Source organism: Gorilla gorilla, chromosome 6 (genome assembly GCF_029281585.2).
Source record: "Gorilla gorilla gorilla isolate KB3781 chromosome 6, NHGRI_mGorGor1-v2.1_pri, whole genome shotgun sequence".
NCBI lineage: Eukaryota > Metazoa > Chordata > Mammalia > Primates > Hominidae > Gorilla > Gorilla gorilla.
Genome location: NC_073230.2, coordinates 112428476 through 112442053, shown reverse-complemented (window position 1 = coordinate 112442053; position 13578 = coordinate 112428476). Strand labels below are relative to the sequence as shown.

The 13578-nt window shown below is 36.8% G+C and overlaps 1 protein-coding gene and 1 long non-coding RNA gene across 2 annotated transcripts in view; one reads left to right on the top strand and one right to left on the bottom strand.

Annotated features, from left to right (window-relative positions):
* Positions 1–12789, top strand: part of RELN (reelin) — a 520733-nt gene extending 507944 nt beyond the window's left edge. The window contains exons 62-64 of the mRNA XM_031013029.2: positions 433–630; positions 1620–1718; positions 11673–12789. Of these exons, the coding sequence (XP_030868889.2) occupies positions 433–630; positions 1620–1718; positions 11673–11769 (394 nt within the window). The 3' untranslated portion in view covers positions 11770–12789. The remainder of the gene's footprint in view (positions 1–432; positions 631–1619; positions 1719–11672) is intronic.
* LOC115935310 (uncharacterized) overlaps positions 2193–13578 on the bottom strand; it is a 36722-nt gene continuing 25336 nt past the window's right edge. Inside the window, exon 4 of the long non-coding RNA XR_008681368.2 lies at positions 2193–2427. This is a non-coding gene — a long non-coding RNA (uncharacterized lncRNA). The remainder of the gene's footprint in view (positions 2428–13578) is intronic.

Below are 13578 nucleotides of genomic sequence, written 5' to 3'. Positions count from 1 at the left end.
ATTATATTGTGAACTTGGAAATTATGGACTTTAGGAACAAGAAAAGATTAAGGAAGTATAATTCCCTTAATACTTCCTGAATTTAGTATAAAGATGATTTCCCAGCCGGGCACAGTGGCTTACACCTGTAATCCCAGCACTTTGGGAGGCCGAGGTAGGTGGATCACCTGAGGTCAGGAGTTCGAGACCAGCCTGGCCAACATGTTGAAACCCCGTCTATACTAAAAATACAAAAATTAGCAAGGCGCGGTGGCGCACACCTGTTATGCCAGCTACTAGGGAGACCGAGGCAGGAAAATCGCTTGAACCCAGTAGGCAGAGGTTGTAGTGAGCCGAGATCACACCACTGTACTCCAGCCTGGGTGACAGAGCAAGACTCCATCTCAAAAAATAAATATATAAAAATAAAGATGATTTCCCTGTGTTTTTCAGCAAAATCATGTTTGTTTTGCAAATTGGGAGCATGTCGCAGACGGACAGCTGCAACAGTGACCTGAGTGGCCCCCACGCTGTGGACAAGGCGGTGCTGCTGCAATACAGCGTCAACAACGGGATCACCTGGCATGTCATCGCCCAGCACCAGCCAAAGGACTTCACACAAGCTCAGAGAGTGTCTTACAATGTCCCCCTGTAAGTGGCCCAAATGGAAAGGCATGGTCTCATGCACAATCCCTTTGTGAATCCCTGGGAATCACAAAGTTTGAGGTAGAAGTTGGGTAAAGTTAATGCACCAATGCCACAAAACTAGGTGGTGGCAGAACGAAGACTACCCAGATCTCCAAAGTGCTGTTACTGTTTTCAATTAGGACAAGAAAGGCACAAATTAAAGCAAGGAATAAGGACAAGAGGGAATAGACAATAATAACTAAATGCAAGGGCAGTTTTTGCCGATTTCCCTTGTTTTAACCAGTTTTTCTAGTCTTAGAAAACATTGGCCGGGCGCGGTGGCTCACGCCTGTAATCCCAGCACTTTGGGAGGCCGAGGCGGGCGGATCACGAGGTCAGGAGATCGAGACCATCCTGGCTAACACAGTGAAACCCCGTCTCTACTAAAAAAATACAAAAAATTAGCCGGGCGTGGTGGCGGGCGCCTGTAGTCCCAGCTACGCGGAGGCTGAGGCAGGAGAATGGCGTGAACCCGGGAGGCGGGGCTTGCAGTGAGCCGAGATCGCGCCACTGCACTCCAGCCTGGGCAACAGAGCGAGACTCCATCTCAAAAAAAAAAAAAAGAAAGAAAACATTTATTTTCTGCTGGTGTGCTAGTTTGAAATTTTACTGAGGTTAAGCAGTCATGTCGGTTTTGCTTTGCATTGTAAGCCCAGATTCTAGCACAGTGTCTGTCACACAGAAAGCACTCCATGCTTGACCAAATATCTTCTGGATATTAATGGAACAAGGGAAAGGAGGGAGAGAGATGGAAAAGTTTTACAAGTCCTTGAGTAGCCAATAAAATTTAATGCTGCTCAGAAGAATACTATGACCTAAGCAAATCTGAATTCCATGCATAACATTTTGTTGATTTAGATTAGCCTATTATAATATTTGACATCTAGAAGTCAAATACCAAAAAGTTCTGTTTCCTAATGTATAATCTCTTTGTCCTTCTGTGTGTGACCCAGGGAGGCACGGATGAAAGGAGTCTTACTGCGCTGGTGGCAACCACGCCACAATGGAACAGGTCATGATCAATGGGCTTTGGACCATGTGGAGGTCGTCCTGTGAGTATCTATTACATGGCATCCCATGTCCATTTCAGGAAGGTTTGAAATTCCTTTGATATAGCATGACCCTTAATTCAGTAAGATCCATTTTTGATGAGAAGCCCCCACAGGAGCACTTTGGCTTACACTCTTTTGCAACTGCAAGCTATAGCTCAAGTCATCAGTGAAATAGCAAAGCCCCGAATGAAATGTAATGTACCTTAGAAAACTTCCATAAGCACAACGTTTATTTAAGGGTTGACAATATTGGTTAAATTGGATAAAACAAAAGTCTCCAGGTAAATGGGAAACCATGTCTTAAGGCAGATCTGGGTTGCCTTATAAAATGAAATGACATCCTTGAAGAGGAAGGATCTGTAGTGGGCGGTGTCTGAAGTGTTACTAGCTAATGTGCCCAATTACAGACATTCTCCATTAAACGATGTGGTTGCAACTAGAACAAAGAATTTGTGGTTTCAGATTCCTCCTGACCAATCCCAGCACCTAACAAGTTAAAGGTGTTTTTCCCTCTTTATATAATAAAGCTGTCACCACTCTCACCTGGCCGGGTTGACTGTTCCCTCACAGAGAGATGACTTGCTTTTTCTCTAATGATCTAGTTCCTGTAGAACTGGAATGCTTATGTCTCGACGGGTTCGGACTGATGGCTCCAAGTGGTTGGCAAGGAGAGGCGAATCTTCTCGGTAGATAGGTTCAAATGTTCATTCTGTTTACCAAATCCAAAATGAAATCAGTCCCTTGGCTGATTTCAGTCATTTTGCAAGCAAATTTAAGTGATTAATTGGTAGGAAAACTACCAGATTTGTTTTGGTTCAGTCATAGCCATGAGCTGAATTTTTCAGTCTTGAGCTAGCCCTCGTCTTAGTTTTCACTGAGGCACCTGCTTGCATGGCATCCATATCAACCCCCAAATCCAAGAGCAACCTGGTCCCCACACTAGCCTCCTGTGCGCGCTGCTGCTTTTGGACAACTTGCTGGGCTCTGCCTCCACAAGACAAAGTTGAAGTTTAAAGTAACAGTCCAGACTCATTTGAATCTAAATATGAGGCTGATGTTTTACTTAGATACTGATTTCCTCAGACTACGTTATTCCAGCAGAATAAAATAACCTGGGCGCTGAAACGAATCTATGTACAGTAAGGCCATAGAGAGATTTCCAGATAGACCAAAATCCAACCCTAGAACCATTTTACCCTGGCTACTTGCTTTTCAAGACAGCACTTCTCAATCTGTTTGAATGTCAAAATCATTTGGGAAGCTTTTGAAGACATCAAAAAATGTCCCAATGCCCAGGCCCATCCCTTTGGATGGGGCTTTAAATTGATTTGCAGTGGGAACTGGGCATCATTCTTGTTTTAAAAGCAGCTCAGGTGATTCTAATAAACTGGTAGATAATAAAATGAGAGTCAATAACCACTTCTTATCTTTCAAGTGGCTTGCCAATACAATTTGCATTAATGGGGCTTCCTGTGCCTGACAAAGCATTACCAAACTCCTGTGGAAACTTCAAAACCTGACAGTCCTCAAAAGAAGGCAGGATAGTAATCCTGCCCCTTGAGTAAACACAATAATTCTTAACATATCACACATTTGAGTAGATATTTTCATCCTGCCCAAACAATCAATTGCACTTACCTATTTTGGATTTCAGAGACATATCATCACCAGTAATTTCCTCACTTATACTAAGATTAAAAAGCAGGGGTGAGGGGTTCAGAGGCACCAATATACCAGCCAGTGTAAAAGCAACCCCTTCACAGGAAGGGGAAACAGGACTCTATTCCTTGCGCCCTGTCAACATGCTGCCTTAGAGGCTGTCAGAGCACCGGAAGGAAGCCTCAGCACACAGCACCCAAGAGAGTCTCCCAGGTCACCTGGTGTTGGAATTAATGCTTATAAGCAACTACCAGCATCAAGCTCCATATTTTAAATACTTTGAAGAATTTGTCGTCTACCAGGCTCTTATCCTGATAAGTCTGTTCTTATCCTGCATTATTATCTCAAACTCTCAGAGCACTAAAACATTTTGAATGAGACAAGAGCATTGCTACATTTGCATGGTGTTGTATGCTTTGAATTTTACTCCAAGTCTTCTTTCAGGAATAATTTAAAAATTATAACTTTATATGTACCACCATATGCTTTATGTATATATAATTTCAAAAGCAAATGCAGTCTCTTTAATGACATTTCAAAAATTTGTTAAAGGAATTTATTTTCCTTCTTTTTGAAGAAAAGAAATAGCTCACAAAGCTGAGTTCAATAAATGAGTTGTTTCAAAAAATACATAATACGAAGATGTTATATTTCCAGAACTATGTTTTTGATGTTTTGCTCTGGTCTTAGAGTGTAACATTTCTATACCACTCTACCCTTTCAAAGTACTTCTTTTCAAAAGAGCCACAAAGAGTTTTAAGGCATTCATTAGTATGCAATTAGTAGCTCTACAAAATAATTACTTCAATTCATTCATTCATTTGATGAGCTCAAAATAAAGTTCCAGATAATTCAAAAAATTAAATATAATAGTTTTCCAGAGTGTCTTTCAATCATATGAGGCACAAAGAAGCTAGAGCCAAGGTTCATGTCATGATCACAAATATTCTTAATTATAACTTTGCTTCAGAGGATGTATATTTAGAAATAGGTGGAATACCTCCATAAACCCCTATTAACTGAAAGCATTCTCTTAATTAACTGCACTTTTGTATCAGAACACTTGATTATTTGAACTAGCAATGTTAACTCCTCAAGCATGGCAGGGAGAGGAGCAGACTGAGGCTTGTATCTTAAGAGATACAAACCCTATGTAACTGTATGTTACAAACAGGGCTACTGATATGTTTTTGCAACTAATGGTTGGGGCATACATTTCACTTAGGAATTTTTAGAAATATACTTCTTTTTTTAAGTGAAGGTTGGCTTTAATCTAACTTTGTTACCATAGTTTCGCTTTTGTGCATGTGCACCAAGGACACATGCTAAAAACCCTTAGAAAAATTATGGTCATGCATGGTATCTTATATTGAGTTTAACCTCAGTACTGCCCATATTAGCCAAGAAAACACAAGTTTAATGAGAACAAACTTAGCACTTTCAACAATATTTCAGGGTTTAAAAGTGTATCCTAAATGAACAAGATTTGTAATATATTTTTAATTAAATGGTTTAATTCTAAAATACATGTGGAAGGATTTGATTTTCATAAATATGGACATACAGAATGACAAGCCCCACACCATAAAGATGAAAACCACCCTTTAGCATTTAACAAGCAGTCTCTCATGCTTGAGAGTGTAATCTTCCCACTGTCATATTTTCCAATAAAACCTGCACATGAAAAGCACTTCACGATGATTAGCCCCTGCTAATCTGCCGTATAACAGATGAACCGAATTGACAGATAATATTTTTCCAGCCTCACTAGCTTACAAAAAGTCCTCATTCCATAAAGTCTGAATGATGTGGCATAACACCATCATTGACAATCAAGTGTCAGAAACCTAATTTCTCTGAATTCATTTGCTAGCATAGAATATTTATTTTTCAGTATATGTTTATGAATACATTGGGCAGATCCCTCACAAGATCCATGCTGGTGAGGTTCTTCTTAGGATAAAAGAGAATTTGTTGTCTTAACCATTTTTGTTGGGCACTCATACTTCTATCCTAAGAATCTCCCTCACCCAATTCGCATTTCATTCACACATCACATTTCCTGTGTACGTGTCTAAGTCACACCTGTCATGTGTATAATGAAGTGGGCCAATTTTTGCATGTGTACCTTGAAAGCTCAGTAAAAAGCCTTCATGAATGAATTTACTAAAAAGTGAATTAATAGCCACATTTACGGAGAACTGCAAACCTTATGTTGCTAATTATGGTCTTAAAAGCATTTATCAGAGTTTAAAATGAGTTCCATCGTGACCATCCCCTCATGCTCTTCATTATCAAGATACTGTCACATTTTTGGCACAAATGATTTACGGAAATGAGCATATTACATTTGTTGCAAAGCATATTTGTCCTTTATTAAATATGATTGTGTTATCTGACATAGAAGACTTCTGTATTTTTTAAAGCCCATTCCTTAATATATTCAGGAATTAGTATTTCCTAAAATGTAAAATAATTGAAAAATCAGATAATAAAATTAGTAGTTATTAAGCTATTAATATTTATAATTTATATGCAACATTTATGCCAAATGTAGTACTACAGCTACATGTACCTTAACATATGGTTATGAGCAAATATTGCATGTTGCATTACATAGAAAAGTATATGTAGATATTGGGTGTAGAAGAATAAGAAATAACTTCTTTAATTTTTATTTTCAAAAGAGATGAAAAATCCTATATTGCGTCTAAACCTGATCAGACTTTTATGACTAATCACAGTGCTGCATGCATTGAAAGGCATTTTTTAACTTGTGTTATATTTCATTATTTGCTGTCATTGGTTTTCCACTAGAGTAAGGTAAGTCCTCCTTACTAAATCTGGGGAACTGTTTACTAATAGTTTCATCAGTGACACCAAACTTAACTGAGAAGTTTTGTAAAGCACCTTTGCGACTAAAAAAAAAAAAAAAAAATCTATGAAAACAGTAATAAGTGATACTGTTATATATTGGAACATTTGAAACTTATTTCCATGTAAATTCGGAGTCAGTCAAATTGAGATAAGTCCCTAATATATACAATATAGGGCACAACAGCATAGACCAGAGTGCTAGTCAGCATTTCATCATTGGGCAACAGATTTGACTTAGATTCTGACACCATATTGGGTGCCCTTGAAGTGCTCACAGTTGATAAATTTGTTATGAGGGACAAGGGAAAATAGAAATGTGTGCAAAAGATTTAGGGACTCTGATTAAATGGAATGTCTTTCAAAAGACCTACTATGCTGAAGATGCATGAGGGTCCCTTGACTTACCAATTCTCCTCTAAGTTAATAACTGAATTGGCAGACGGAGTAGATGTATTCATAATACTTAGGAGTTCTAGATCTTGTCCTTAGGTAAGATTGGCCGCTTTTAATATATACTTGTATTTGTCCTCTGAGATTCTTTAAAATTTAAGAAGGCAAAATGGTTATAATTTATTGAACATCTATATATAGTGCTAGTTTTCATTTAATCCTTACAGCTCCCTGAGGTGCACATTATTGGATATTATTCTCATCCCCATTTAGCAGAGAAAAGAAATATGAAATCTTCAGTATGTGTGAGATGTTTGCGCCTGCACTTATTTATGCATAGCCTTCCTGAAAATGCATGGCCTTTAAGTCAAATGTGTGGCATCCTCTATGCAGGGAAGTTTCAGTGATAGTTTGAATGGTAGCTTCCTGTCTTACACTCACCAATATTTCTAAGATATGTTGAACAGTCCACTGGATTCTTATGTCTGCATTCATATAAATCATTATTTGTTCTACCATATGTTTTGGTGATAAATTACTGACAAGTAGAAATGCCTATATTTCTATGAGCTCAAATTAGTATCAATTCTCTATCTCCTCCATTTCCTTTAGAATCCATTAAAAAATCAATTGAATTGTTTTCATCATAATAAATGAACTAAGATTGTGTCTCCTTTAAAGAGTAACATTCAAAAGAGCACAGAGTCACTAGTTATTCAAAGATCTTGCAATGGCCATATTTCCTATGCAGAAACAAGGAAACACGTTATAATTCTATATGCCATCTAAGTCCCTAAACTCCCTTGGCAATAATGGACATTTACATTATCATTTCCAAGAAGCCTTTGTTGTTCATTCTCCCTTCTTTCAATTACTTACTCATAATGGAAGAATTTAAAAATGGACCTAGTTCTATCCACAACCAAAGCAAATTGATATGTCAAGTGGCATAGCTGATGTGCCTTGGGATGAACATTACCTCCTTTTATTGAACTTAAAATAAAAATTACTTTCTCTGGTAATTGCAGTGAATAAATAAATCTTTAAAAGTTCATTGCACTTCTTATTTCAGTTATAAGGTTATCTATAGCTATACATCAAAATGTACCAAAAACAAAAAATAGGCTCACAAATATACCACACCAAAAAATGAGTAAATATAAGATAAATTTGTTAAAAATTCCCCTAATTCCCAATGCTGTTAGACATTTTAGAAGGTACAATAACTGTTTAGTAACCATGTCAATTTATTAAGTGGTCTTAGAGTCAGACAGCATTTTAGTATAGCTTGCCATAGTGGTTGATTTTCAAAGGCTCATAAACTGGAAATATCCACTTCATTAGATTGCAACCTAACTGACTCAAAAGATTTTTATATTTCACATACCAAATTACCACCTAGTTTCCACGATGCTTTGATAGTGTGGGTTTTTTTTTTTTTTTTTTTTTGAGACAGAGTCTCACCGTGTTGCCCCAGGCTGGAGTGCAGTGGCACAATCTCAGCTCACTGCAACCCCTGCCTCCCAGGTTCAAGCAATTCTCCTGCCTCAGCCTCCCAAGTAGCTGGGACTACAGGCGCGTACCACCACGCCTGGCGTGCCACAACACCCAGCTAATTTTTTGTATTTTTAGTAGAGATGGGGTTTCACTCTGTTAGCTGGATGGTCTTGATCTCCTGACCTCATGATCTGCCTTCCTCAGCCTCCCAAAGTGCTGGGATTACAGGTGTGAGTCACTGCACCCAGCCGCCATTTTTAATGTGACTATATAAACACTAGGCATCTATAGCAAGTCCATTACTATATGCATATCAACATTCTCAGGAATCCAAAGATATGATATTGATACATAAACTTATTCAAAATTAAAGAGCACCTAGGCCAGGCACAGTGGCCATGATTGTAATCCCAGCACTTTGGGAGGCCAAGGCAACAGGATCACTTGAGGCCAGGAGTTCGACACCAGCCTGGCCAACATAGCAAGACCCTGTCTCTACCAAGAAAATTAGAAATATATTTGAAATCTTTTAAGAAAAAAATGTTATTTAAAAAAAGAACATCCAGTGATTCAAAATGTCCCCTAAATTGGTTTTAAGCTTCCACCTTGGACTAGTTTTTAGGGCACTAAAGATCTGCAACCTGCTAGTATTTATTTTCTCACCTATAAAGATGGAGACTTTCAGTCAGCTCCATAATAAGTAAATAATTATATGGAGATGTTGCTTTAAAGCTGTTAAGTAAGCACATCAAGTTTTGTTAAAACTGAATGTTCTTTTGTTCCCATGTATTAAGGTAACTTTCATGTCAATCTAGGTTGCATTGAGATAACAAAATATCTTGAGTGTTCTAACTTCATCTTTTTTGATGTAAAATATTTTAACTATTTTAAGTTCTCTTTGAGTACCTTATACCTTTAAACGTGTTTTAACAGAATAATTTTCATTGCTTTAACTTTGCAATTATTCCTTATAGTTAAAGAGTAATGATTTACAGCAGGAATCCAATCAGTAAGTCACCATAAGTTCAACAAACATGCCTTGACCACCCATGCACGGGTCAGGCAGGAGGCTCAGTGCTATGGTGCGGGGGTGGGGGGAGTTGGGGGACTGGCCCCCATACCAACAAAAGTTTAGTTGTGGGGAGCCAAGATATGAACACAAACTCCTTCAAAGCAGGAAATGAGCACTATGAGAGTTCAAAGTAAAAAAAAAAAAAGTTCACTTATAGAGGGAGTAAACAAAGAAAATGTAATACTTGAACACATAGAATCTAGGAAGTGATGTTGACAGCTGGCCAATGAGGCGGGTAGAAAGGACTCAAGGCATTTGAGTAGAGCGGTTTGTATAGGAATGTAGAAAAAGAAAGGGCAGAATAAGATTAAGCATGAAGAAGACTTGAAACGTCTGTTTAAGTTGGCTTAGCTGTTGCTCCATAGATAAGAGGATTCTGCATGGTTTTGGGCAAAGTGAAGCCAGTGTTTGAGGAAAAGTTTACTGAATCTGGTGTGCAAAATCAACTGCATGTATGTGTAGGAAGGTATACATGCACATGTATACAATTATGCATTCAGTTATACTTTCTTAGTATTTCAGGGGTTTCCTTTCAGTGGAGTTTTGTTTTTTGTTTTTTTTTCATAAAAGGAAAAAAGTTAAGGAGGCTAGTTCAGGGGGCCACTATAATAGCTCAGGGAAAGAACTATAAGGTGACTGAGGATGTTGGCAGTAAGACAGCTAGTTCCAGTCCCAAGATTTTGTGAATAAAGGAGCAACAGGATAATTTTTCTTGACACTTGATTAGTTCAATACATTAATTCCTTGGGGGTTTTTTTGTAACTCAATTTTACATAGGCAGCAGTTAGTACTTATAGCAGCTAATAAATGGATAAATTTGTGTCATTCAACTGTGACACTGAAACTGATCAACTTAGTTGATACATGTAATATTGTCACATGGAGGGGATGGGAGGGGGAGGATAGTAAATCTGCCTAACGACAAAACCTGATTTTTTTGAAATCTTTTTCTCTATAATGTCTTCAGAATATATTCTTTGTTTCCATTTTATTGTTTCTAGCATTTTGATATTATTGAAATCTAGCAGGGGATGTTATTAGTACCTTTTTTATTTTATAAAATATATATCAATTTGACGTCTTTGTATCACTATTTTAGCACAGATGCTATTGCTTTTTGATTATACATATCTGATGAAATTCAATTTATGTCTTTTCCTTTGAGATATTTTATAAATTTTCTAATGATGAACCTGTGAAATTATCTTGTTTTAAAGTTTATATTTTACAAGTGCTAGTATAATATGCCTAAGTATAATACCTATTATATACTAGGTAAAATATCATTTTACACCTTACTAGCATATTGATGATTGATAATGCAGATTATACTGCTCAGAACAAAATTACCCTTTCCCCCCTCTCCTACCCTAACTCAAGTTCATGTCATATTGATCTTTATGTTGGAATCACATCACATGACATTATGTGCATTTTATGTCTTCATGGAATTAGGGAGAAAAGGCTTTGGGACCATGAGGAAACTCAGTGAATTTGAAATATACTGATAGGCTCACTCTCATAAACCACATATTGATGCCACATATGGATATATTGTCACTCAGGTCAGTGTGAGAATATGATCCTTTCAGTGATGTTATAGTTCACGATCCTTTTTAAAGGACCATACCAAAACATTAACAGCTATCACTACTAGTATTGTACAGTTTCCTACAGGATCCTGAAATCCATCTTCAGTATTTTTATCAGCTTCACACACAGCATATATGTATAAATGTGTGTATGTACATATGTGGGGGAAAACATACATACATATTTACAATTATACATTTGGTTACACTTTCTTAGTATTTTATGACCTCTTTTCAGTGGAGTGTCTCTTTCCTAAGGCCATGTTTATAAAATATAACCCAGGTGCTTATGGTTTGAGGAAGACAAGAGAATCCAACATTCTGAGAAAAACTGACCTCCTTATTTTGTCTCATGGGACTGCATGAACTAGGAATGTCAAGCTAATCCAGCTAACAGTCTGTTTCTTCGTTTTTAGTTTTTAAGCTTTAAATGAGAATGTTTGCTAAAGGAACCAAATTATTTTTCCTACTTGTTAAAGATATATTTAAATAAGGCAATGGGTATAGAGCACACTTCTCAAATGAAAGGTACCTAAGTAAATATTTTCAGCAAGCATTCAAGAATAAAATTAAAATTTAAAACAGTTTGCTTTTGCTATGAATCAAGAGAATTTCACATATTTTCTGGTTCAGAGCTCACTCATGAAAAGACAGGGATTTCTTCAAGGCCAAAGGCAGTGAGTATAGGTCCCAGCCTTTAGTTCCTCTGACCCTGGGTGGTAATGTGAGCATGACCTATTAACCCTGAAAATTTTCAAATAAATATCAGAGTAACTTAGGACCTAGAATAGATTGCACGTTCAATGATGGGACTTACATGCTCTTTTTCCTTTCCTTCCCTGCCTCTATCCTGTTTGATTTTAATAGCACTCGCAAACAAAATTACATGATGAATTTTTCACGGCAACATGGGCTCAGACATTTCTACAACAGAAGACGAAGGTCACTTAGGCGATACCCATGAAGAATCAAAAAGTTTATTTTTTTTCTTCCAACATGTGATGTGTTGCTCTCCATTCTTTTAAATCTCGCACTACATCTGATATCAGGAAATATCTGTGAAGGACTTGGTGATTACCTGAAAGCCCTTCTCAAGACCGAGTGTACACCACTTTCCCACACTGTGAACTAATGACAAGTGACTTATTTGCTCATAAGTAAATGTCTTCATGTTGATGTGTCCGTGAAAGTTGTGATCTGTTGTAATATCAGTTACAGTGGCAGTATTGACAATAAGAAACAGTTTAACAGAAAAATGAAATTTAAGCACAAAAAATTTAAGAGATTTTATGTTTAAAATGGCATTTAGCACAGTATTTAACATTCTTGGTCACAAAGCTATTTAAGTGGACTGTATTTCAGCTATGTCTCATGTTTTATATGATTAAATTATCATTGTTTGTCCTTTATGTATTCTCTTCTACAATATAACACATTGAAACTGTATTTACTTGTTATGTTGTAATATTTTGCTGCTGAATTTGGGGCTACTTATATTCTGCAGAAAATTAATTGAAATACCTATTCAAGAAGATAGTTGTAAAGATATTGTATCTCCTTTAATATACTCCTTAAAAATGTATGTTGGTTTAGCGTTGTTTTGTGGATAAGAAAAATGCTTGACCCTGAAATATTTTCTACTTTAAATTGTGGATGAAGACCCTATCTCCCACAAATAAGTTCCCATTTCCTTGTCTAAAGATTTTTTTAAGTGTTCTGTGGCTGATTTACTAACAGTAACTGCCATTTTGTGTCTGTGATAACAGAGTGATTTGTAAAAACAGTGGTTGTTTTTTCATTGTGTTTTCTTCGTGGATTGTTTTTTCTGCGGGTCATATTCATACCTTCTGATGAAGTTGTACAACACCAGCAACATTATAATGGCCCTGTAGCTCTGAATGCTATTTGTGTAACTGAAAGGTTGCACTCTAGGGTGAACCAAGCTAAAAGCCCATGCTTAAATAAAAATTATGTCCAAAAGCCATTGAAGTTCATTGGTCTTCACTCATTTTTAATTAAATTTTATGTAAGATTTGCAAGGCTGGTCAGTTTGGAAGTTATGATGTCAAATATTTGCACCAGTTTTTGGTTTCATCATTGATAATAGCAATTAGAAGCCACACTTTCAATTTAGCCATTTTTCTCTTATTCACCTTTTTCTGCTAATTACTCTGTAATTACACTAAGAAAAGTCAATAGATAATTCCAATAATGACTTCACTCCTGAGAATTTTGTTAGCTGCTAACGCTTGTCTCATCATAAGCACTCATATGTTCATTGAGTAAATATTTATTGAGTGTTTGCTATGGTCCAGGCACTGCGCTAAGTATTGAGGATAAAATGGTGATTGAAACATTTTCCCTTCTTGATTTTAACATCTACAAAATAAAAAGTATGTTAATATCATTGATTTTTGTTTTGTTTTGTTTTACTTTCAAGAGGAGGAAAAAATAAGAAAAAAACGTTAAAACTAGAGGTTTCAGCAATGGCAAACTTTCTCAATACTTTTGACCCCTCTAATGCTGAGCCTAAATACTCCCACAATGAATGAACTAATATTTTAAAGAACAAATACACCCACTGGAGAACAGCACCTTTTAAGACACTTAAATATGAAAGAAATCACTGATTTCAGAGGATTCTTCCTACCATGGCCCACTTTAGTCATTTTGTGTATGTAGTCCTTCATCAAATATCTATTAAGGGACACCATGTGCCAAGCACGGGCAAGAGTACTAGAGATGGAATAGTGAACAAAAAGAGACACAACCT